The sequence below is a fragment of the Mobula hypostoma genome, chromosome 30 (genome assembly GCF_963921235.1).
Source record: "Mobula hypostoma chromosome 30, sMobHyp1.1, whole genome shotgun sequence".
Taxonomy (NCBI): Eukaryota; Metazoa; Chordata; class Chondrichthyes; order Myliobatiformes; family Myliobatidae; genus Mobula; species Mobula hypostoma.
The window spans coordinates 15,175,189-15,199,422 of record NC_086126.1 but is presented as its reverse complement, the minus strand read 5'-3'; the positions used below and the strand labels follow the sequence as shown (position 1 = coordinate 15,199,422).

General features: G+C 54.5%; 1 protein-coding gene across 1 annotated transcript in view; it reads right to left on the bottom strand.

Annotated features, from left to right (window-relative positions):
* Nucleotides 1-384: 384 nt before the first annotated feature.
* Nucleotides 385-24,234, bottom strand: part of LOC134339609 (transmembrane protein 179B-like) — a 36,435-nt gene continuing 12,585 nt past the window's right edge. Inside the window, exons 3-5 of the mRNA XM_063036272.1 lie at nt 18,527-18,661; nt 14,363-14,441; nt 385-1,327 (exon numbers count right to left, since the gene is read on the bottom strand). Of these exons, the coding sequence (XP_062892342.1) occupies nt 1,124-1,327; nt 14,363-14,441; nt 18,527-18,661 (418 nt within the window). The 3' untranslated portion in view covers nt 385-1,123. The remainder of the gene's footprint in view (nt 1,328-14,362; nt 14,442-18,526; nt 18,662-24,234) is intronic.

The window sequence follows — 24,234 nt, the reverse complement described above, 5'->3', positions numbered from 1 at the left end:
GGTGCCCGGTGACCAAAAGCGCTTTCTCACCAGCCCAGGGTGCGTGGTTAAGTGCCCCCTCTGCCAGGACCCATGCCCTTCAGGAATGGCCCTGCCCCAACACCCCGCCCAACTCCTTCAAAGCCATCGGCTCATAATCCTCCTCCTGTGCCTCCTACCTGCGGAGGCCCTCAGCGAGGGGGTGGAAGCCCTCCCTCCACCGCCCTGGTCCCGTTGGACGGGAGCTGGCTGAGGTGGAGAGACCTCTTATCACAGTCTCTCTCTCTCCACCCGTACAGGTACAGCCGGGCAGCTGGGTTGCAGTTCGCTTCGCGGGGACAAATCAGTCTCCCCCCCCCCACCCCCCACACCATCTCCAAATCACCTCTCGTTCACCCCTACCTCACTCCCCCCACCCCCTCCCCTTTAAGCACAGAAGTTTTTTCCACCACGAAGTATCCCAACCCACGACTGCCTCTCCCCCGAATGCGGGTCCACTCACGGGTCCGATGTCTGCATTCGCACAGTGCAACACCCAGACGAAACTAAATCAGACTGCGTGCACGGCGAAAAAGTTCTATCAGAGTAGCCCCCGACAGTATCACATATAAAAGGTGTCTAGACACACACACACACACACACACCACAAAATATCAGGCACTTCCAAAAAGGCAAAATTAGACCCCCCCCCCAAACCCCTCCCGCAGACACAGCAAGTCCCTGCCAGGTGGTATCAGACAGTGAATGCCACACAGACAAGAGTATCCCAGGCCCAGGCACACGATCGGACAGATTCGGACCCCGGCAGGCACCCACACGCAGACAAGAGACACCCACCCACACAGTGTCAGACTTGAACGGAGTACTGGGCAGTGAAAGGGATACAGAATTAGACAGACAGTAGGTGACTTGTTTACAGTATTGGGGCACAGTCAATCTCTCTCTCACACACACAGTCCGTACATCAGAGCACAGACAGACCTGCAGTCCCAGTTCCCCTCGCTCCGACCTGTCGGTAGTTCGGACCCTCGGGGTGAGAGGGAGAGGTAGATCACCAGCCCATCCAGGATCCAGCCGCGCGGCCGCCCGTGCTGTCGCCGAGGGAGCCCCCTTCCCACCCGCTCTCCGGGGGAGGGGGGCGCCCTCACGGCTTGGGTCTGGAGGGGATCAGGCGTTTCGTCTCGGACACCGTGCCCGAAGCCTCTGTCGCCGCCGCGCCGCCCGCCACGGCCGTGCTCCACTCGGGATCGGCGCCGGAGAGCAGCCGGACGCTGTCGCCCCTCTTCCGCTGGACGACCAGCAGGCTCAGGATGAGGACCCAGAGGAAGAAATTCACCCAGGTTGCAGTCTGTGGGGAGAGGATTCGGCCTTGTCAGTGGGGCAGGGATCTCCGGGACTTCTCTGTGCAAGTCACCCCCATTAGCAGAGCTACCGACTCGAAACGCCGACTTCTGATCGAGCGCAGGAGGAGTGGAGAGCCGCTTCGCCCCCTCGAGCCCTGCTTTCCCCCATTCGCACACTTATCTCCCTCACAACCTGCCCTGCCCTCGCAACCGTCAGTCTCCAGGAATCTGGCACCCTGTTTCCAAGGTTGGGTTTTTTCTTTAAGGAAGTGGAAGGGTGGGTTCATAAATCTGCGGATGCCACAGAGGCTGGAGCTGTGGACAGTGCAGAAGATTGTCACGGGTTACAACAGGACAGCAGGGTGTGGAGCTGGGCTGAGAAGTGGCAGACCGATCTCAGCCAGGAAAAGTGTGAAGTGATCCCCCTTTGGAAGGTCAAATTTGAAGGCAGAGTACAGAGTAAATAGAGACATAGAAAAACTACAGCACAAAACAGGCCATTCGGCCCACGAACCTTTGCCTAACACATCCTTACCTAAGAAATTACCAAGGATTACCCAAAGTCCTCTATATTCCTAAGCTTCATCTACCTGCCCAGGAGTCTCATAAAAGACCCTATTGTATCTGCCTCCACCACCGTCGCCGGCAGCCCATTCCACAGACTCACCACTCTCTGCGTAAAAAACTTACCCCTGACATCTCCTCTGTACCTACTCCCGAGCACCTTAAACCTGTGCTAGCCATTTCGGGCCTGGGGAAAAGCCTCTGACTATCCACACGATCAATGCCTCTCATCATCTTGTACACCTCTATCAGGTCACCTCTCATCCTCCGTCGCTCCAAGGAGAAAAGGCCAAGTTCACTCATTCTATTCTCATAAGGCATGCTCCCCAATCCAGGCAACATCCTTGTAAATCTCCTCTGCACCCTTTCTATGGTTTCCACGTCCTTCCTGTAGTGAGGCGACCAGAACTGAGCACAGTACTCAAAGTGGGGTCTGACCAGGGTCCTATGTAGCTGCAACATTACCTCTTGGCTCCATGGTAAGATTCACAATAGTGTGGAGCAGCAGAGATATCCTCAGGTCCAAACCCACAGTTCCCTCAAATTTCCCATGCAAGTTGATAGGGGTGAGAGACCAGAACTGACCACCATATCCCAGGTGTAAGGGGACCAAGTTCCTTAAGGTTGTTCTCGTCAGGTTTGATAATAGGGAAAAGCTCCCACTACCTATTAAATGCTCCCAATGTCGTGCGGCTCAAATAGCCTCTGACAACCAAGTCTATCTCTCGGCCTTCATGTGTGGCTTAGCTACTAAGCCTGGCGGAACCGTTTCCACTGACAGGAGACGGGGCAAAAGCCGGTTACTGTTGCTTTAAAACTAGTCGCTTCAGGCAGATGGGGGCTCATCAGTCATTGTTGGCAGCAAGTCTGGAAGGAAAGTTCCGATTTTAAACCTCCGCTGCCGTGTGGCTATACCCACTCACAGGGAAGGCTTCGGGAGGGAAACCCTGAGGGAAATATCAGCCACCCTACCCCGACTAATAAAAGCTGACTGTTGACTCCCCTCCATAGATGCTGCCCGACCAGCCGCGTTCCTCCATCATCGTGTGCGTGTTACTCTGGATTTCCAGCCTCTGCAGAGTCTCCTGTGTTTACAATAAGCAGACTGTTCCCTGTTTTTATCACCTGGGGCACTCTGTGGGCGTGGGAGAAATTTGGTGGCGTCGTTATTGACTCGTTTCTGCTGGATTTAGCCCTACAAGAAGCTGCTTTCATTCTGTGAGGCCACAGTGGGGCCGGACTTTTTGAGCTTTACCTCGGGAAGCGGGGGAGGAATTGCAGAGATCGAGGGAAGGATCGGGGAAACGGGACTAACTCTGGGCCTGACAGACTGGACAGGCTCTCCTTGGAGTCAATGGGGCCAAGGGCTCACCTTACGGACGTTTATAAAATCACGAGGGGCAGAGGCAAGGTGGATGCCACAGACTCTGTGCCGGGGGGAATCTCAAACTGGAGGGCATGGGTTAAGGGTTAAAGGTGAAAGGGGAAGGATTTAAAGGGACAATTCTTACCCCCCCCCACACACACACAGCCGGTGGTGGGTATGTGGAACGAGCTGCCAGAGGACATGACGGGGTCAGTAGTTAAGAGTCGTTTGGACAGGTACGTGGATAGGAAGGTGTTAGACACACCTGGGTCAAATGAGGGACTACCTCAGGGAGGTCAGCAGGAGAGGATTTGGACAAAAGGCCTGTTTCCGTGCTAAAATAGAAACACAGAAAACCACCAGCACAATACAGGCCCTTCAGCCCACAAAGCTGTGCTGAACATGTCCCTACCTTAGAACTACCCAGGCTTTGCCCATAGCCCTCTATTTTTCTAAGCTCCATGTAGCCATCCAGGAGTCTCTTCAAAGACCCTATTGTATCCGCCTCCACCACCATCACCACCAGCTCATTCCACACACTCACCACTCTCTGTGTAAAAAACTTACCCCTGCCATCTCCTCTGTACCTACTTCCAAACACCTTAAAACTGTGCCCTCTCGTGCTAGCCATTTCAGCCCTGGGAAAAAGCCTCTGACTATCCACACGATCAATGCCTCTCGTTATCTTATACACCTCTATCAGGTCACCTCTCACCCTCCGTCACTCCAAGGAGAAAAGGCTGAGTTCACTCAACCTATTCTCATAAGGCGTGCTCCCCAATCCAGGCAACATCCTTGTAAATCTCCTCTGCACCCGTTCTATGGTTTCCACGTCCTTCCGATAGTGAGGCGACCAGAACTGAGCACAGTACTCCAAGTGGGGTCGGACCAGGGTCCAATATAGCTGCAACATTACCTCTCGGCCCTTAAACTCAATCCCACGATTGATGAAGGCCAATGCACCGTATACCTTCTTAACCACACAGTCAAACTGCATAGCAGCTTTGAGTGTCCTATGTACTCGGACCCCAAGATCCCTCTGATCCTCCACACTGCCAAGAGTCTTACCATTAATACTATATTCTGCCATCATATCTGACGTACCAAAATTAACCACCTCACACTTATCCGGGTTAAACTCCATCTGCCACTTCTCAGCCCAGTTTTGCATCCTATCAATGTCCCACTGTAACCTCTGACAGCCCTCCACACTATCCACAACACCTCCAACCTTTGTGTCATCAGCAAACTTACTAACCCATCCCTCCACTTCCTCATCCAGGTCAGTTATAAAAATCACTAAGAGTAGGGGTCCCAGAACAGATCCCTGAGGCACACCACTGGTCACCAGCCTCCATGCAGAATATGACCCGTCTACAACCACTCTTTGCCTTCTGTGGGCAAACCAATTCTGGATCCACAAAGCAATGTCCCCTTGGATCCCATGCCTCCTTACTTTCTCAGTAAGCCTTGCATGGGGTACCTTATCAAATGCCTTGCTGAAATCCATATACACTACACCTACTGCTCTCCCTTCATCAATGTGTTTTGTCACATCCTCAAAAAATTCAATCAGGCTTGTAAGGCATAACTTGCCCTTTACAAAGCCATGCTGACTATTCCTAATCACATTATACCTCTCCAAATGTTCATAAACCCTGCCTCTCAGGATCTTCTCCATCAATTACCAATCACTGAGGTAAGACTCACTGGTCTATAATTTCCTGAGCTATCTCTACTCACTTTCTTGAATAAGGGAACAACATCTGCAACCCTCCAATCTTCCGGAACCTCTCCCGTCCCCATTGATGATGCAAAGATCATTGCCAGAGGCTCAGCAATCTCCTCCCTCACTTCCCACAGTAGCCTGGAGTACATCCCGTACAGTCCCGGTGACTTATCCAACTTGATGCTTTCCAAAAGCTCCAGCACATCCTCTTCCTTAATATCTACATGCTCAAGTTTTTCAGTCCGCTGAAAGTCATCCCTACATTCGCCAAGATCCTTTTCCGTAGTGAATACTGAAGCAAAGTATTCATTAAGTACCTCTGCTATCTCCTCCGGTTCCATACATACTTTTCCACTGTCACACTTGATTGGTCCTATTCTCTCACGTCTTATCCTCTTGCTCTTCACATACTTGTAGAATGCCTTGGGGTTTTCCTTAATCCTGCCCGCCAAGGCCTTCTCACGGCCCCTTCTGGCTCTCCCCATCTAAACCCCTCGCTCTTGGGAGATGCCAATCGATATTTGAGAAATTAAAATCTCCCACAACAACCCTGTTATTATTACTCCTTTCCAGAATCTGTCTCCCTATCTGCTCCTCGATGTCCCTGTTACTATTGGGTGGTCTATATAAAAAAAAAACACCCAGTAGAGTTGTTGACCCCTTCCTGTTTCTAACTTCCACCCACAGAGTCTCAGTAGACAATTCCTCCAGAACTTCCTCCTTTTCTGCAGCCGTGACACTATCTCTGATCAGCAGTGCCACACCCCCACCTCTTTTGCCTCCCTCCCTGTCCTTTCTGAAACATCTAAAGCCTGACACTTGAAGTAGCCATTCCTGGCCCTGCACCATCCAAGTCTCTGCAATGGCCACATCCTAACTCCAAGTGCAGGTCCACGCTCTAAGCTCATCCGCTTTACTCGTAATACTCCTCGCATTAAAACAGATACATCTCAAACCATCAGTCTGAGCGCTCACTTATGTAGCAATCTCTACATAAATAAAAGATCAGTAAGATAAGAACTTTAGAACCAGAAGCAGAAGTTGGCTAACTGGCCCACCGAGCCCGCTCCACCATTCAGTAAGATGACATCTGACCTGGCCTTCTTCCAAAAGGACCACAGCCTTGTCCGAGGGTCTGGGGGCTTGCCTCCCTCAGTGGCCCGGAGAGCGGTGCCGGCTGGAATCAGGGCTTTGTGCTGTGGCTCTTGGTAGGGTCGCCCATGCCAAACAGGTCAAATTAAGAGTGGCCCACCGGTCCTCCAGGTTCGGGGCTAACAACCCCGACTGGTCAGACAAAGCTGTTATGGAAACAGCAATGAAGAATCATTCTTCATCTGAGTGTGACGGTATTCCTGAGTCTCCACCCAGGACTTCCGTGACTGACAGGAGTGAAAACCGAGAGGAAGCTACTGACACGATGAAGTTCCTTCCCGCGTATCGGGTGGCAATCTTTAGCGTTTTTCTGTTTTTTACGAGAGGCTGAGGCGCTCGACGCTCAGCTCAGCATGGGTGGAAAGCGTGCGAGGAGCCGGCCGGATTCAAACCGAGGACCTCGTGCTCTGACGTCTGGGTGCGGACACCACTACAACATCGTGAAGCCCTGCACACCGCCAGAGATGGAGGACCTCCTTCGCTGCCTGAAACGCCAGCGGCGTAACAGACAGTAGAGTGATCTGGCAACGGACTCAGCTCTTCCTACGAGCCGTTTCCTCAGAACCCTCAATTCCCCTGTTATGGAAAAACCCTTCTAACTGTGTCTTCAATCTATTTGGACTCCACTGCTTCCCCGGGAAGAGAGCTCCACAGATTCACTCCTTTCTGCGAAAAGCAGTCCCTCTTCATCTCCCACGTGTACATTTTCACAACCTTGAGCTCTGCTCGCTCACAGGAGGCCACAAAGCAAGAAGCCCGAAAGAACCCGATTAAAGGATAAAAAAGAATAAAAATAAAATGACCAACCCCCGATGCGCAAGAGAAAGGAAAAAAAAAACAAATCGTGTAAACAACTGAAGTGAACAACAGCATTCCGAACCAGAACGAGTCCTCAGATCCGGGCCCAGGAGTAGGCCCGAAGCCTGGCTTGTCAGGCATCATGTCAGCGGGCACGGAGCACGGCAGCCGGGTCAGTCTTCGTAGCCTCAGCGCCGTGGAGACGGCCATCGCGGAGATCGGGTGGAATCGGCTCTCGCCCCAGATCTCGACACCCTGTCTCTTCAGCTCATCTGGGCCGGTGTTTAGATCGACTCCATAATGGAACAGCGAAAGGCTCCGGCGCCCTGGAGGGAGGAGCGGACATCGCGGAGAGCGAGTGAAATCGGGGCTCTCCCCCCCGCCCCCCGACGTGGGCTGGCATTTAAATTGCCTAAGCAGTGCATGGGACCTTCGCACTAGGCCCCTGCAAAGGGCCCTGGGCCTTGACCGCCCAGCGACTCGCTCCGGGCCCGGATTCCGCCGTCCTCAGGATCCTCAGCTCGGCGCCCAGAGAGCGACCCGACCTCACTCCCGGGCCAGCCGCTCGGGCATCGGAGCCCGTCCGCATCGACTCATTCCCCGAACCCGCCTCGCCACCGCTCGCCCCTTCACGGTTCGCGGCGGTAATTTGACGCAATTTACCTCAGAAAAGCTACTTCCAACGATGTCTTTAGTCCGACGTTTCGTGATGTCTTCAGCGCTCGCTGAGATCTTTAAACCTCTCGCTTCGGCAGTCTGAGGTACCCCCCTGCTTCAAGCAGACTTCAGTCTGAGATGAGCCTGACTATGGTCCAGTAGCACTCACATCCACAGTGCTTTGAGAGAAACACACCAACCCCTTGAACCCTCTCTACTTTGCCTCCCGGCACATCAAGTCCACGGCTGGTACCATTACGGTGACTTTTCACTCAACCCTATGGCATCTGGATGGCAAAGATGCCCCCCTGTGTTAGCCACAGTGGCGGTGGTGGTTAGCGTGACGTTATTACAGTTCGGGGCGGTCTGGAGATCAGAGTACAAATCTGGCACCAGAATATAAGATTAATGGTAAGACTCTCGGAGGATCTGAGAGTCCGTGTCCATTGGACACTCAAAGCTGCTGCGCAGGTTGACGGTGTTGTTAAGAAGGCGTACGGTCTGTTGGCCTTCTTCAACCGTGGGACTGAGTTCATGAGCCGTGAGGTAATGTTTCAGCCTTGGTCAGACCCCACTTGGAGTACTGTGCTCAGCTCACTACAGGAAGGATGTAGAAACCATAGAAAGGGTGCAGAGGAGATTTACAAGGATGTTGCCTGGATTGGGGAGCATGCCTTATGAGAACAGGTTGAGTGAACTCGGCCTTTTCTCCTTGGAGCGACGGAGGATGAGAGGTGACCTGATAGAGGTGTACAAGATGATGAGAGACATTGATCCTGTGGATAGTCAGAGGCTTCTTCCCAGGGCTGAAAATGGCTAGCACGAGTGGGCATAGTTTTAAGGTGCTTGGAAGTAGGTACAGAGGAGATGTCAGGGGTAAGTTTTTTTACGCAGAGAGTGGTGGGTGAGTGGAATACACAGCCAGTCACGGCGGTGGAGGTGGATACAACAGGGTCTTTAAAGAGCCTCTTAGATAGGTACATGGAGCTTAGAAAAACAGAGGGCTATGCAGTAGGAAATTCTAGACAGTTTCTAGAGTAGATTACGTGGTCGGCACAACATTGCGGGCCGAAGGGCCTGTAATGTGCTATTGAGTATAAGAGCAAAGAGGTCCTTCTGCAGCTGTACAAGGCCCTGGTGAGACCACACCTGGAGTACTGTTTGCAGTTTTGGTCTCCAAATTTGAGGAAGGACATTCTTGCTATGGAGGGAGTGCAGCGTAGGTTCACAAGGTTAATTCCCGGGATGGCGGGACTGTCATATGTCGAAAGATTGGAGCGACTGGGGTTGTATACTCTGGAATTTAGAAGGATGAGAGGGGACCTGATTGAAACATATAAGATTATTAAGGGATTGGACACGCTAGAGGCAGGAAACATGTTCGCGCTGATGGGTGAGTCCAGAACCAGAGGCCACAGTTTAAGAATAAGGGGTAAGCAATTTAGAACGGAGTTGAGGAAAAACTTTTTCACCCAGAGAGTGGTGGATATATGAAATGCTCTGCCCCAGAAGGCTGTGGAGGCCAAGTCTCTGGATGCTTTCAAGAAAGAGATGGATAGAGCTCTTAAAGATAGCGGAGTCAAAGGATATGGGGATAAGGCAGGAACTGGATACTGATTGTGGATAATCAGCCATGATCACAGTGAATGGCGGTGCTGGCTCGAAGGGCCGAATGGCCTACTCCTGCACCTATGGTCTATAAATTTTCTATGTTTCTGTAAGGAGTTTTTGGACGTGCTGTGCGGGGAATGTGCGGATTTCCCCCGGGTGCTCAGATTCCCTCCCATGGTCCAACGGTGTACTGATTGGTAGGATAACGGTCATTAAAAATTATCCTGTGGTCAGGTTAGGGTTAACCGGGTTTGTCGCTGGGGCTGCTGGGGGCAGCGCGGCTCGGAGAGCTGGAAGGGCAAATAAAATTAAAATAGCCATTTCGGCTGTGGTGGGGGGGGGAGAAATGGCTGCCCACTCGATCCATGCCTCTTTTCATCTCGTGCACCTCGAGCAGGTCTTGACGCTGGTTTCAGCTTCACTCTCCTGACGCGCCTCCCCCCCACCCCCGTCGGCTGCCTCGCTGACCAAACCCCTGCCCCAGTGACTCAGAGACACGCACACACAAAACGCAGCAGGCCAGGCAGCATCTATGGAGGGGAGTGAGCGGCCCACGTTTCGGGCCAAGGCTGAAAAGGAAGAAATTCCCCCACCGTGAACAGCAACAGTTTGAAACTTTGTCCCCGGCACCCGGTTCTAGACACCTCTCACTCCGGGAAAATATCTACCCTGTTAATTGCCCTCAAAATCTCGTACCAATACTATCTTCTCTCATTAATCCTAAACTACAATCAGCTTAAATTGAGGCCTCCATTCTGGGAAGTTCTCGGTACCCCCTTCTCTAAAACCACATCCCTCCTTAAATTACAGAGACCAGAACCGCAGCACCTTGCGAAGTTGTAACAGTACAACTCTGCGGCGACTACAGCCCAGCATTTAATACCGTCATCCCCTCAAAACTAATCACTCGGCTCCCAGACCTGGGCCCCAATGCCCCCTTGTATGACTGGATCCTGGATGTCCTCACCTGAGAGGGCCCAAGTCAGTTCAGACCGGCAACAACATCTCCATCAGAGAGCTGTGCGCTCTACCCGCCTTACGAGGCTGACCGCAGCCCCGACTCCATATGCAAGTTCGCTGATGACGCCACCGTCGTGGGCCGCACTGAAGGGAGATCAGCGTGCCGGAGAACTTAGCCGAGTGGTGCCGTAACTGCCACCTCTCACTCGATGCCAGCAAGACCCAAGTACTGATTTCAGGAGAGGGGAACCAGAGGTCCGCGAGGCAGTCCTCATCAGGAGGGTCAGAGGTGGGGAGGGTCAGCCTGGCCTGGTTTGGAAACACCAACGCCCTTGAACAGAAAATCCTACAAAAGGTAGAGCATTTGGCCCAGCAACACAGGTAGAGCCCTCCCAACCATTGAGCACATCTACATCAAACACTGTGTATATCGTTTGGGATCCCCACCACCCAGGCCGTGCTCTCTCCTCGCTGCTGCCATCAGGTAGAAGGTACAGGAGCCTCAGGACTCGCACCACCAGGTTCAGGAACAGTTACTACCCTTCAACCATCAGTAAGAAGATACAGGAGCCTCAGGACTCACACCACCAGGTTCAGGAACAATTACCACCCTTCAACCATCAGTAAGAAGATACAGGAGCCTCAGGACTCACACCACCAGGTTCAGGAACAGTTACCACCCCTCAACCATCAGGCTCCCGAACAAAAGGGGATAACTACACTCACTCGCCCATCCACTGAGATGTTCCCACAACCAATGATCTCACTTTAAGGACTCTTTATCTCATGTTGTCTTCTGCACTCTGGTTGATCTTTCACTGATCCTCTTTACAGTTACTATTCTATAGATTTGCTGAGTATGCCCGCAGGTAAATGAATCTCAGGGTTGTATCTGGTAACGTACATGCACACAGGTAATCAAATTTACTTTCAACTTAAACTCTGCAGCAAAACAAAAGCAAGCTGGGTTGAAGGGTTGGCACAATATGGCGGGTCGAAAGGTTGGCACAATATGGCGGGTCAAAGGTAGGCACAATATGGCGGGTCGAAAGGTAGGCACAATATGGCGGGTCAAAGGTTGGCACAATATGGCGGGTCAAAGGTTGGCACAATATGGCGGGTCAAAGGTTGGCACAATATGGCGAGTCAAAGGTTGGCACAATATGGCGGGTCAAAGGTTGGCACAATATGGCGGGTCAAAGGTTGGCACAATATGGCGAGTCAAAGGTAGGCACAATATGGCGGGTCAAAGGTAGGCACAATATGGCGGGTCAAAGGTTGGCACAATATGGCGGGTCAAAGGTTGGCACAATATGGCGGGTCAAAGGTTGGCACAATATGGCAGGTCAAAGGTTGGCACAATATGGCCGGTCAAAGGTTGGCACAATATGGCGGGTCAAAGGTTGGCACAATATGGCGGGTCAAAGGTTGGCACAATATGGCCGGTCAAAGGTTGGCACAATATGGCCGGTCAAAGGTTGGCACAATATGGCGGGTCGAAGGGCCTGTACCGTGCTCTCTGCTCCCCGTTCTTTGACCTGACATGTTCGTTCCCTTTCCTTCTCCACGAGTGTGTCTGGCATTTTCCAGTTTTCCACAGTATGATGTGCCGACCCCTTAACCTGCTCCAAGATCAATCCCACCCTTCCCTCCCACATCGCCCTCCATTTTTCTATCATCCATGTGCCTTCGGTGTCCCATAAATATCCCTTATGTACCAACAGCCCTGGCAGGGTGATCCATGCACCCACCACTCAACAATCTACCAACCTCTGGCTTACATACACCCAGTGACTTGGCCTGTGGCAACAAATGTGTAAAAAACACAAAAAAAACCACCCTAACTCTGACATTCCCCACACTTTCCTCCAGTGGGCAGCCGTCGATCTCAGGGAATCGTGGGTTTGCGCCTCTGGAGGACTGTGGGTGGGAAGATTTGAAGAACAGGCTGTTGCCCGTACAGCGAGCTCCCCCTCTCCGCGTCACCGATGTAGCCCAAGGGAAGGGCAAGGGCCGATACAGCTTGGCACCAGTGTCGTCGCAGAGGTTGGCAGAGTGAAGTTGTAAACAACATCAAACTGCGTTAGGGACCCCAGCTCCGGATTTCTGCCTCGGGGTTTACCCCCGAAGCCTTTCCCAAGGGTGGTTATGGCCGCAAAGGCAGCAGAGGTTTAAAATCAGAGTTTTCCTTCTCCTAGGCGGGCTGCCATCCAAGGCTGACGAGCCCCGTCTGCCCAAAGCAACTGGTTTTGAGGTGGCAGTGGTCCGCCTTTGCCCCTTGTCAGTAGAAACAGTTCCGCCCGGCCTAGTAGCTAAGCCACAAGAGTTGGACTTGGTGGTCAGAGGCTGTTAGAGATGCACGCCATTTGGAGCAGTTTATAGGTAGTGGGAGCTTATCCGTACTACCACCCCCGGCTATGACAACCGTCCTCCCATAACCTTAAAACTGTGCCCCACTCTGGCTCTCCTCTTGATCTGCGCCTCTCGTCATCTTGTACACCTCTCATCCTTCCCCGCTCCAGAGAGCAGAGCCCTCGCTGGCACAGCCTATTCTCATAGGCCGGTGGTCCCCAACCACCGGGCCGCGAGGAAACCATACGAGTCGGCTGCACCTTTCCTCATTCCCCGTCACGCACTGTTGAACTCGAACACCCCTACCCCCCCCTCCGCCCCGGTCGGTGGTGCGAAAAAGGTTAGGGATCCCTGTCAGAGGCCACACTCTCTAAATGAAGGCTACATTTTCTTTGGGCTCAGAGGTTTGTTTGAAGTGGGCTGGTTTAGACGGGGGGGCGGTGGGGGAGCACACAGAGGGAAGCTACTCCCATTGGCACACGGTGCAAGATAGGGGGAGAATGAGGGGAGCAGACCGCAAGGGGTCCAGAACTCGCGGTGGAGAGGAAACTGTCCAGCAGAGCTTTGGAAGGCTTTGGAGGTGCTGCAGAGGAGGTTCACCAGAATTCAGAAGAAAGAGAGGAAATTTTATGGAAACATATAAAATTATGAAAGGGATAAATAAGATAGAGGCAGGAAAGTTGTTTCCGCTGGTAGGTGAGACTAGAACTAGGGAACGTAGTCTCAAGTTTCAGGGGAGTAGATTCAGGACGGAGATGAGGAGGAACTGCTTTTCCCAGAGAGTGGTGAATCGGTGGAATTCTCTGCCCAATGAAGCAGTAGAGGCTGCCTCCGTAAATATATTTAAGACAAGGTTGGATAGATTTTTGCACAGTAGGGGAATTAAGGGTTATGGGGAAAAGACAGGTAGGTGGAGATGAGTCCGTGGTCAGATCAGCCATGATCTTATTGAATGGTGGAGCAGGCTCGATGGGCCAGATGGCCGACTCCTGCTCCTATTTCTTACGAAAGGACGTGCAGGGGACAGAGAGGAAGGTGGGGATGGGAGACCTGAGACTTGGATCTGAGAGACCGATACGGTCCCTGAAGAAAGGAACATCCCTTTAGAACTGAGATGAGGCTCAACATCTTCACTGATGAACCTGTGGAATACGCTGCCATGTTATTTAAGGGTGCATTTAAGGCAAAAAAAAAATTGATAGGTTTTTAAGGGGGTTAAGGGTGGCGGGAAGAAGGGGGTCGAGACAAAGGGAGCGGGAGTGGATCACTCTAAGAACCGAGCGGATTCGGAGAGCTCGGGAACGGCTTCGCCGGCACCCAAAATCTAGGCCCGAAGCGAATCGCGGCAGCGTGTTCCAGGCCCGGAGTGATTCGCGGAGCCCTGGTCCGAGCGTGAGGGCATGATCCACTGTTTGGACAATTTAAGCGGTGACCCAGGTAGACTGAGGGGGGAGGGCTTTGTGCAATTTGCCCTCCCCCCAAATATGATGAACCGAACACTGAGGCTTTGGGCCTACTCTGGGCTGCTCTGGGAATTCAATTTGGCTCAGAATGCTATTGCTCGCTTATGCTGTTTATATGATTTGGTTTTTTTTCTCTGCGCATTGTTGGTGGGGGGTTGGTCTTTATTTTTGCAATTGGGCTCTTTCGTGTTTCTTGGTTTGCGGCTGCCCATAAGCAGACAAATCTCGAGGTTGTATAATGTATACATTCTTTGATAATAAATGTACTTTGAACCTTTTGTTCGAATGGCAGAACAGATCCAATTTTGCTCGCTCCTGCGGCGAGACTACCCCACGACATTACAGAAAGCGACGGGCTGCGTTGGGGCGCGTGGTGACGGAGCCTCACCTCAGCGCTACTGAAGTTCTGGTTGAAGTTGGTGCCATGGAACGGGGGAGTCCACTTCTGCGTCTCGGCCTCTGAGCAGCTGCGAAACAGAGATGGCCCGGTCAGTAAGAGAATGCCGGCAGCCCTCTCCATCCTGGGCTGGGGGGGTCGGCAGCGTAGCCTCAGGGTCCCACCTCCCGGCAATCAGCCAGTTCACCCCGCTGTCTGCCAAACCACCCCCTCCTCCCGCCCTCCCTATCGTTCCCTGATCGGTCCCAGGATATGGCGAGAGGGCAGGCGTATGGGGCTGAGTGGGATCCAGGACCAGTGATAATGGCGGAGCAGACTCAATGGGCCGAATGGCCTAATTCTGCCCCTATACTTTATGGCAGGAGAGTTAACATCATTAATAAATAGGTGCAAGTCCACATCTCTATGAAAGAAAAGACATAACTCGACATGGTGGTAAGGAAGGCATACGGCAGTGGGCAGGGCTTTGGGTTCAAGGGTCAGGAAGTCAGGTTACGGTTGTATTACACTCTGGTTCGGCCGAGCTTAGAGCACTGCGTCAAGTTCTGGCTGCCCCACTGCAGGAAGGGTGTGGCGGCTTTACAGAGGGTGCAGAAGAGGTCCCTCGGGCTGCTGCCTGGATGAGAGAGGGTCTCAGGTTGGGCTGACTTCGGCTGTTTACTCGAGGCTGTGGGGGCGACCCGATAGAAGTTTTAAACCCCCCCCCCCATGAGCCACAGAGAGGGGAGATGGTCGAGAGTCTTTTCCCGAGGCAACGCTCCCTCCCGATCGCCCGCGCGCGCGCACGAGAAGGTTGTCGCCCTCTACCCCAGCGGCTCGCTCGGCACGTTTCGCGGCCGCACGCCGTCTCATTTCCGTTTCCGGCCTCCGAGGCCGGCGGCGCTGGCAATGCGGGAGTCTGCGCTGACGTCTCTGCAGATTCCGGAAACGGGCTTATTTATACCGTTAAAAGCTGCACGGCTCCAGATTCTCGCGCGCAGTGGTCACGACAAACCGGAGGGGGCTTGGTTCCTCGGATAGACAAGTCCAATACTTGATCTGAGGTGGTGTCGGGGGGAATTTAAAGGAGATGTGTGAGGCAAGATATTCTCCCCACCCGCCCTCCCACACGCGCACACACACACACACACACACACACACACACACACACACACACACACACACACACACAGTGGTGGGTGCGTGGAACGTTCCGCTGGGGTAGGGGGGAAGATACAATGGTGGCGTTTAAGAGGCCGTCGGGCAGGGACGTGGGCTTGCAGGGGAAGGAGGGAGATGAATCACGTGCAAGAAGAATAGATTTACTTGAACTTGACATTGTAACCCAAAGGGCCTGTTCTTCGGCTGTGTTCAGTCTTGCTGGGGCTGTTTTCCGCTCTGACAGTGCCGACTGTCCGAGGTGCCCGGCGATGTAAACAACCCCCCCCCCAACTCTCCGAGGTGCCAGCGTTTTGACAATGTCCCTCTCCGATGGCCCAGAAACAGGCCCACCTAGTCCGTGCTGAAAACATTATCCTGCCTAATCCTGCTGACGTACGCCCAGACCGGGAACCTCCCACCCACGTACCGGCCCGAACTCCTCTTAGACGTTGAAATCGAGCTCGATTGCTCCACTGGCAGCTCGCTCCCACACTCTCTGAGTGAAGACGTTCCCCCTCGTGTTCCCCTTAAACTTCTCCCCTTTCACCCTTAACCCCTGACCTCAGGTCATAGTCCCACCCAACCTCAGTGGAAAAAGCCTGCTTGCATTTACCCTATGTATACCCCTCATAATTTTGTACACCTCTATCAAATCTCCCCTCAATCTTCTACAAGGAATAAAGTCCTAACCTGTTCCATCTTTCCCTTCCAGACCCGGCAACATCCTGCCAACTGGCGACCACACTTTCCACAGTGCCTGGCGGGCTTAGGACACCCCATAAAGTTTCCGTAGCGTCAGGCCGCGCTGGAGACCGGTCAATGTAGCCCTGGTGAAAGGTTCCCGCCTGCGGTTAGGGTGACCCCCGCCACAAGCCACATGCCCACTTGCACATGGGTGCCCCGGAGGGTGAAGGAGCACCCCAGGCCAAATGCTCCAGGAATCCACAAGGCCCTAAGACACGGGAGCAGATTTAAGCCATTCGGCCCATCGGCTCGAGTCTGCTGCATCGTGGCTGATTTATTATCCCTCTCAACCCCATTCTCCTGCCTTTTCCCCATAACCTTTGATGCCCTGACTAATCAATAACCTATCGAGATTAAAGATTAAAGTCTGTCACGAGCCTTGTGGCCCATCAGGCCAGTGCTTATGCCGGTTTCCGTGGCGTGAAGTGACTGAGAGTACGAGACCCCTCCCCGGATAGGACACCAGTCTATCGCGAGGTTAACCCCCAGCATTTTTGCCGGTACCCATTCTCAGCTGGGTGGACTGAAGCATTGTGTGGTTAGGTGCCTTGCTCAAAGAGCCAACACGCTGCCCCGGCCGAGGCTCGAACCCACGACCTTCAGATCGCTAGTCCAACGCCCTAACCACTTGGCCACGCGCCACACAAGAACCTATCAACCTCCGCTTTCAATACCCCCTGTGACTTGGTCTCCACAGCCGCCTGTGGCCATGAATTCCACACCCTTTGGCTAAAGAAATTCCTCCTCATCTCTGTTCTGAAGAAACATCCATCTATTCTGAGGATGTGTCCTCTGGTCCTAGACTCCCCCGCTACTGGAAACATCTTCTCCATGTCCACTCTATATAGACCTTTCAATATCCCAAAGGGTTCAATGAGACAGCGCCCCCCCCGCCCCCAGTTCTTCTAATTCTCCCCCGTGACCGCGCGGGTTCCCTCCCACGTCCAAAGACGAGCTGTGCGGGTTAGGATCACACGCGTGGCGACACCAGCGCGTCATGCATTAAGGATCTACGTCTGGGATCCCACCCATCCCTCCGGCACCCTCTTCGGCTGTCTACCGTTGGGCAGGAGACTCTGATGCACAACGGGAAACAGTTCCTTCCCTCAGGCCACGAGGCCTCTGAACTCCCTGCCGCATCGCACTCCAAGCGCCGCTGTTCTGTACCTCACAATAAGTTGGAACACCAAGTTTGTTTACCGGTGTGTCATCTACCCGTAGACTTCCCCCTTTCTTTCATTATCCTGCGTTCTGTGTACTGCGCCCAGAGAAACGTCGTCTCGTTTGACGGCACACGTGTAGGTAGTTAAACGACAGAGACAAATGCAGCTACTCTATCGCCGACATCCGTTGAGGTGGGGGCAGGGGTCGGCCAGGACTCTGCCCTCGTGGCGGGGAGCTGTCGTGGTGCTTCCTTTCTTTTTAAATCTTTTTATTGAATTAGTACACAGAAGGTAAACTTATATAGGCACTAATACACCGTTGCGATATAACTTTACAAGAAATATTAATACACAAAAAAATTAGTACAAACAGTGCAGTTTAGATATAAAATAACAAGGTAATATAATAGCATACTAATTTTCATACATATCAATAAGGAAAGGAAAAAAAAACCCCAAAAAAACCCCCCCAGAAAAACCCCACCGTGCAACTAATCTAAAAAGCAAAGCAAAGCAAGGGGCTGACTAGATATCAAGTAGAGTTAAACAACTTAAAACAATCACGTCCTCAAACCCGACCTCCATTAAAAAGTTAAAAAGCAAGAAGGAAATGTAAATATGGACTGAGAGAGAAAAACAAATTACATTAAATGAAAATATTGAATAAAAGATCTCCAGGTCTGTTCAAATTTAGCTGAAGAATCATAAAGATTACTTCTAATTTTCTCCAGAACGTAGTCCTGTCGTGGTCCTATCGCCCAAGAAGGGAGACCTCCGCTTGCCAAAGAACTGGCGCCCAGTCTCCCTCTTGTGCGCGGGCTACAAGATCTTCGCCCGGGGCGACGGCTAACCGTCTCAGCCCGGTATTGAGAGGTGATCCACCGTGGCCGATCTTACACAGTCCCGGGCCGCTCCATTCAATACAGGACCTGACCCACCTACTCCAGGGGACAGGGTCCCCGGCAGCGCTTCTCTCTCTTGACCAGGGGGAGGCGCTTGGCCGGGCAGACCCCAGTTCCCTGGTGGGCACAGACAACACTTCGCGGCCCCATCAATTCCTTCCCCCCCCCCAGCGCAACGTGGCGCAGTTTGGACTTGATGGTCTTACCTTTTGATTCCAGCTGCCTTGACCACAGACTGGCAGAAGGTGCTGAAACCAACTCTGATCAGGCAGCCGCACACCAGCAGAAGGAAGAGGAAGACGACGGAGACCACCAGGCAAGCCGTCAGCCAGCGCGCGCCCCTGGACGGGAACCAGAGAGACAGGGTCACAGAAGCCACGGACGAGCTCCCCCACCGCCGCCCCCTTGCTCGGCCTCCCTCCCGCACTGACCGGGAAAACAGGGCTGGCGCCGTCGCAGAGCGGACAGCCGGCCCCCGCGAACCGTTCACACAGGTCAAACCACAAGGGACCCTGCAGAGCGACGCGCGCGGGCGCACGCTTCTTTTTAAACTTTGCACCGCCTCGACGCATCGCGGCGCGCTCACAGAAAACGCTGGAGGAAGTCCGCAGGCCGGGCAGCCTCGCGGGCAGAGGACAAACAGCCGACGTTTCGGGGCCGAGACCCTCTCGTCGGGATGCTGACCGATTTTTATAGCTGCGCCTGACAGCGTTCCCCGTCCTGAGGAAGCAGGGAATCACAGTCACAGGGGAGGGGGTCAGGGGTTTACAGTGACTAACCAGCACATTGTTGGGTTGTGAGGAAGAATCCAGAGGTGCTGGGGGAGGCTGGCTCTACGGTCACAGGGAAATCGTGCACGCTCCACGCAGGCGCACGAGAGTCGGCCTGCAGCTCGCAAGGGGGCCAGCCTCCCCTCCGGGGATCTCTCAGCAAAGCAGCCAAAGTAACGGAAGACCCCGTCTGCCCAGGGCGATCTCCCTTTGCCCCCATCTCCCATCAGGGACAGACCATTCGGCCCACAGTCTCCGTGCTGAACCGGCTAAAAAGCACATCAAAAACACGCCAACACTAATCCCTCCTACCTACACCATGTCCATATCCCTCCATCCTCCTCACATCCATCTGCCCATCCAAATGTTTCTCCCACCACACCAGGCATCCCATTCCAGGCACCCACCACTCTGAGTAAAAAACTTACCCCTCCCACCTTCAATGCATGCCCTCATTTCAACAGATACTCCCTGTCCACTCTATTAATGCCTCCCATAAAGGTATAAACCTCCATCAGATCTCCCCTCAGCCTCCGGCCTCTCCTGATAGCACACACACCCTCTGAACCAGATAGCATCCTGGTGAATCTCCTCCACGCCCTCTCCAAAGCCTCAGCGTCCCTCCCTACAGTGGGGGAGACCAGAAATACTCACAGTACTCCAGGTGTGGCCTGACCAGAGTTTCATAAAGTTGCGACAGAGCCTCCTCACTTTTGAGCTCAATGCCTCAACCAATAAAAGCGAGCGTCCCACAAGCCTCCTTGGTCATCTTCACCGACCGGCAGCCACTTCTAAGGAGCTATGAACTTGGACCCCGAGATCTCTCCCTGCCCAGCAACACTGTTAAGGGTTTTGCCCCCAGATCCTTGCAACTTCCCACATTTATTTGGGTTAAACTGCATCTGCCATTTCTCTGCCCACAGCTGTGTTGGCTCTCCCTAGTTGGGCCACGAGTTTCCAAACGCTCATATACCCTATCCCTAAGGACTTTCTCCTGCGATTTCCCCACAACTGACGTGAGACTCACCGGGATTCACTACAGTCTCCAGGATATTCCCGTCTTCCCTTTAGCCACACCATGCCCTAAAAGTGACTTATAAAAAAACTCACACGGTCCTCCGACGCGATTCAACTCCGGGCAGCGCGCAGCGGGGAGAGACACTGCCTGACCCGTGTTCGATTCCAAACTCTGGTGCTTTATTACTGTGTGGGCTCCTGCCACCCCTCAGGGTAATCCAGAATTGGCAGGAAATTGATGGGAACATGGGAAGAATTAAATGGGATCTGTGTAAACAGTCAGCAGTGACTTGATGGGCCAAGTGGCCTGCTTCGTGCTCCACCTCGCTCTGTGATTCTCTGAACCCCCGCTGTGGGGAAATTACGGCAGAGATGGGGAGGGGTGTAGGGGCTGGAGAGGGTCACAGAGACAGTGAGGGGTGTAGGGGCCGGAGGGGGTTACAGCGACAGGGAGGGGTGTAGGGGATGGAGTGGGTTACAGAGACAGGGAGAGGTGTAGTGGCCATTGGGGGTTACAGAGACAGGGAGGGGTGTAGGGGCCGGAGGGGGTTACAGGATAACAAAAGGGTGTAGGGGCCGGAGGGGGTTACAAGATAACAGAGGGGTGTAGGTGATGGAGGGGGTTACAGAGACGGGGAGGGGTGTAGGGGATGGAGGGGGTTACAGAGACAGTAAGGGTGTAGGGACTGGAGGGGGTTACAGAGACAGGGAGGGGTGCAGGGGCCGGAGGGGGCTACAGAGACAGGGAGGGGTGTAGGGGACGGAGGGGTTTACAGAGACAGGGAGGGGTGTAGGGGATGGAGGGGGTTACAGAGACAGGGAGGGGTGTAGGGACTGGAGGGGGTTACAGAGACAGGGAGGGGTGTAGGGGCCGGAGGGGGCTACAGAGACAGGGAGGGGTGTAGGGGACAGAGGGGGTTACAGAGACAGTAAGGGTGTAGGGGCCGGAGGGGTTAAGATACAGGGAGGGGTGTAGGAGCCAGAGGGGGTTACACAGACAGGGAGGGGTGTAGGGGATGGAGGGGTTACAGAGACAGGGAGGGGTGTGGGGGCCGGAGGTGGTTACAGAGACAGGGAGGGGTGTAAGGGATGGAGGGGGTTACAGAGACAGGGAGGGGTGTAGGAGCTGGACGGGGTTACAGACACAGGGAGGGGTGTAGGTGATGGAGGGGGTTACAGAGACGGGCAGGGGTGTAGCGGATGGAGGGGTTACAGAGACAGGGAGGGGTGTAGGGGCCAGAGTGGGTTACAGAGACAGGGAGGGGTGTAGGGGCCAGAGGGGGTTACAGAGACAGGGAGGGGTGCAGGGGCCGGAGGGGGTTACAGGATAACAGAGGGGTGTAGGTGATGGAGGGGGTTACAGAGACGGGGAGGGGTGTAGGGGACGGAGGGGGTTACAGAGACAGTAAGGGTGTAGGGACTGGAGGGGGTTACAGAGACAGGGAGGGGTGTAGGGGCCGGAGGGGGATACAGAGACAGGGAGGGGTGTAGGGGACGGAGGGGGTTACAGAGACAGGGAGGGGTGCAGGGGCCGGAGGGGGTTACACAGACAGGGAGGGGTGTAGGGGATGGAGGGGTTACAGAGACAGGGAGGGGTGTGGGGGCCGGAGGTGGTTACAGAGACAGGGAGGGGTGCAAGGGATGGAGGGGGTTAGAGAGACAGGGAGGGGTGTAGGTGATGGAGGGGGTTACAGAGACGGGCAGGGGTGTAGCGGATGGAGGGGTTACAGAGACAGGGAGGGGTGTAGGGGCCAGAGGGGGTTACAGAGTCAGGGAGGGGTATAGGGGACGGAGGGGGTTACAGAGACAGGGAGGGGTGTAGGGGACAGAGGGGGTTACAGAGACTGGGAGGGGTATAGGGGACGGAGGGGTTACAGAGAGAGGGCAGAGTGTAGGGGCTGGAGGGGGTTACAGAGACAGGGAGGGGTGTAGGGGCCAGAGGGGGTTACAGAGTCAGGGAGGGGTATAGGGGACGGAGGGGGTTACAGAGACAGGGAGGGTTGTAGGTGATGGAGGGGTTACAGAGACAGGGAGGGGTGTAGGGGATGGAGGGGTTACAGAGACAGGGAGGGGTGTAGGGGCCAGAGGGGGTTACAGAGTCAGGGAGGGGTATAGGGGACGGAGGGGGTTACAGAGACAGGGAGGGGTGTAGGGGACAGAGGGGGTTACAGAGTCAGGGAGGGGTATAGGGGACGGAGGGGGTTACAGAGACAGGGAGGGGTGTAGGGGACAGAGGGGGTTACAGAGACTGGGAGGGGTGTAGGGACTGGAGGGGTTACAGAGAGAGGGCAGAGTGTAGGGGCTGGAGGGGGTTACAGAGACAGGGAGGGGTGTAGGGGCCAGAGGGGGTTACAGAGTCAGGGAGGGGTATAGGGGACGGAGGGGGTTACAGAGACAGGGAGGGTTGTAGGTGATGGAGGGGTTACAGAGACAGGGAGGGGTGTAGGGGATGGAGGGGTTACAGAGACAGGGAGGGGTGTAGGGGATGGAGGGGTTACAGAGACAGGGAGGGGTGTACGGGCCGGAGGAGGTTACGGAGATGGGGAGGTTTGTAGGGGCTGGATGGGGTTACAGTTACAGGGAGGGGTGTAGGGGACAGAGGGGGTTACAGAGACGGGAGAGGTGTAGGGGCTGGGGGGTGGTTACAGAGACGGGGCAGGGGTGTAGGGGTGGAGGGGGTTACAGACACAGGGAGGGGTGTAGAGGCTGGAGGGGTTTACAGAGACAGGGAGGGGTGTAGGGGAAGGAGGTGGTTGCAGAGACAGGGAGGGGTGTAGGGGCTGGAGGGGTTACAGAGACAGGGAGGGGTGTAGGGGCCGGAGGGGTTACAGAGACAGGGAGGGGTGTAGGGGATGGAGTGGTTACGGAGACAGGGAGGGGTGTAGCGGCTGGAGGGGTTTACGGAGACAGGGAGGGGTGTAGGGGGCTGGAGGGGGTTACAGAGACAGGGAGGGGTGTAGGGGGCTGGAGGGGGTTACGGAGACAGGGAGGGGTGTAGGAGCCGGAGGGGGTTACGGAGACAGGGAGGGGTGTAGGGGATGAAGGGGTTACAGAGACAGGGAGGGTTGTAGGGTCTGGAGGGGGTTACAGAGACAGGGAGGGGTGTAGGGGCTGGAGGGGTTTACGGAGACAGGGAGGGGTGTAGGGGGCTGGAGGGGGTTACAGAGACAGGGAGGGGTGTAGGGGGCTGGAGGGGTTTACGGAGACAGGGAGGGGTGTAGGGGGCTGGAGGGGGTTACGGAGACAGGGAGGGGTGTAGGAGCCGGAGGGGGTTACAGAGACAGGGAGGGGTGTAGGGGCTGGAGGGGTTTACGGAGACAGGGAGGGGTGTAGGGACTGGAGGGGTGTAGGGTCTGGAGGGGGTTACAGAGACAGGGAGGAGTGTAGGGGATGAAGGGGTTACAGAGACAGGGAGGGGTGTAGGGGATGAAGGGGTTACAGAGACAGGGAGGGGTGTAGGGGATGAAGGGGTTACAGAGACAGGGAGGGGTGTAGGGGATGAAGGGGTTACAGAGACAGGGAGGGGTGTAGGGGATGAAGGGGTTACAGAGACAGGGAGGGGTGTAGGGGATGAAGGGGTTACAGAGACAGGGAGGGGTGTAGGGGATGAAGGGGTTACAGAGACAGGGAGGGGTGTAGGGGATGAAGGGGTTACAGAGACAGGGAGGGATGTAGGGGATGAAGGGGTTACATAGACAGGGAGGGGTGTAGGGGATGAAGGGGTTACAGAGACAGGGAGGGGTGTAGGGGATGAAGGGGTTACAGAGACAGGGAGGGGTGTAGGGGATGAAGGGGTTACAGAGACAGGGAGGGGTGTAGGGGATGAAGGGGTTACAGAGACAGGGAGGGGTGTAGGGGATGAAGGGGTTACAGAGACAGGGAGGGGTGTAGGGGATGAAGGGGTTACAGAGACAGGGAGGGGTGTAGGGGATGAAGGGGTTACAGAGACAGGGAGGGGTGTAGGGGATGAAGGGGTTACAGAGACAGGGAGGGGTGTAGGGGATGAAGGGGTTACAGAGACAGGGAGGGGTGTAGGGGATGAAGGGGTTACAGAGACAGGGAGGGGTGTAGGGGATGAAGGGGTTACAGAGACAGGGAGGGGTGTAGGGGATGAAGGGGTTACAGAG